Source organism: Haliotis asinina, chromosome 8 (genome assembly GCF_037392515.1).
Source record: "Haliotis asinina isolate JCU_RB_2024 chromosome 8, JCU_Hal_asi_v2, whole genome shotgun sequence".
In the NCBI taxonomy this organism is placed as follows: Eukaryota; Metazoa; Mollusca; class Gastropoda; order Lepetellida; family Haliotidae; genus Haliotis; species Haliotis asinina.
In genome coordinates, this window is record NC_090287.1 from 40,165,169 (window position 1) to 40,166,989 (window position 1,821).

Consider the following 1,821-nt stretch of genomic DNA (forward strand, 5'->3'; position numbering starts at 1 on the left):
GACGCCTCATGCTCTCAATGAGCCTTCGGATCCTCTTCAGTAGTATTCTGTTCCACTCCTCCACCAACGCCTGGGACAATTCCTGCAGGGAATTGACTGGAGGTTCCCTCTTCTTGACCTGGCGGTCCAGAATGTCCCATAGATGCTCCAGGGGGTTGAGGTCAGGGCTTCGGGCTGGCCATGGTATCGTGTCTATGGCATTGTTCCTGAGAAACTGGCGAACAGCATGGGCTCGATGAGGTCCAGCATTGTCGTCCATGAAGACAGGTGGGCTTGCAAGATTGTGGTTGTCAAAATAAGGCACCGCATGTTCATTCAGAATCTCATTCTTGTATCTATGTACATTAAGATTCCCAGGAATGATGACCAGATCAAGCTTGCAGTCAAAGGAACAGCAACCCCACACCATGACACCACCTCCTCCGAAGGGTACCTCCTCCTGGATGTTTCAATGCTGCTCCTCTTGACCTCCAGACTCGCGCCCGGCCGTCTGTAACGTGCAGGAGGAACCGGCTTTCGTCTGACCAATGAATGCGCGCCATGATCTAATTTTCCACCCCTGCCTTGCTGTGCACCAATTTAGTCGATCCTGTTTTGTGCCTGGCGGTCAATAGTGGTCTTCTGACTGGACGTCTTGCTCTCAGACCTGCAGCATGAAGACGTCTCCGGACAGTGCTGGTGGGCGGTCTTTGGAAAGGGCGCCATAGGTCCTGTAGCTGCACACTGTTGAGGGATGGATTACGCCTAGCCATTCGAAACAATGCTCTGTCCTCCCTGGCATCTGTTTTCCGTGGCCTCCCTGTCCTGGATCGGTCCTTAACCTCCCCTGTGGCACCATGTTTGGCAATTAGCCTAATCGCCGTGTGGCTTAGATTCAATTCTCGGCCAACAGCACGGCATGACATCCCGGTCCTGTGCATACCAATGACCTGTCATCTTTGTCCTATGGACACCTTGGGTGCCATTTTAACCGAAAAGTCACACAGACGATGAAAAACGGAGCCTAATTTATCTGAGGGTAAACATGCATGTTCGTGTTGAGATGGTGGCCTGTTACCCGTGCGTTTCACGTGCACGTGGATTTCCCCAAGGTGCATGCTTTTGGCAGAAAGTATGCACAGAACAACGTTTTTTCATAAAAACCTATCGTAAAAATCATCACTGGAAAATGGTTAAGTTAGGGTAATTAATATTGGGTGGTGCGTTACTTTTGATGAGGTGTATAATGTTTCCACTTAGCTTATTATGCCTGTTTATAAGGTGAGCATGGGTTGTCTTAAACATCCCTCATGCAGATGCCTAGAACACAACCAACGTTCATTGATATTGATAAAATATAATTAAAATCAAATGCACGTTTGATGAAGCCTGTTTTCTCATGAAAATACAGGTTGAACTGTACAAGAGAAGAGCTCTTAAAGCACGTTGAGTTATGGTATGCGACGACCGTGGTGGAAAACATCAATCTAACGCGGTGATCTACATTCATGGCAAAACACGATGCATAAACCTTACCGACTCACAACAGATTATAACATTTTCGACTAAACTTTCAGTCCATGACACGCAGTAAATCTTGCCTAAATACTATTTTTCTCATGATAATAAACCACAAATTTGTCATTCCAATTTTCCCACCATCGTCGAAAACATTAACTGACGTGGTTGACTTGTTTTATTCAGTCTGAACAGCAAACTCGTTCGTTGCATTAACTGACTGCATTAACTGACCTCAATTTTCCCATTCCTATCCACTCTTACTCATAAATTGTTTAAGGAGTTAGGGTGTTGATAATCTTATCTGGTCTAACACAGTAATTG

General features: G+C 46.1%; 1 protein-coding gene across 1 annotated transcript; it reads right to left on the bottom strand.

The window, feature by feature from the left end:
* Positions 1 to 545: 545 nt before the first annotated feature.
* On the bottom strand, positions 546 to 905 carry LOC137295270 (uncharacterized). The gene has a single exon (XM_067826588.1). The coding sequence runs from the start codon at positions 903 to 905 to the stop codon at positions 546 to 548; it is 360 nt and encodes a 119-aa protein (XP_067682689.1).
* Positions 906 to 1,821: the final 916 nt, after the last annotated feature.

What these genes read in the sequence shown, in the direction of transcription:
- LOC137295270 (XM_067826588.1), bottom strand. Translation starts at nt 905, where the DNA reads ATGTCATGCCGTGCTGTTGGCCGAGAATTGAATCTAAGCCACACGGCG.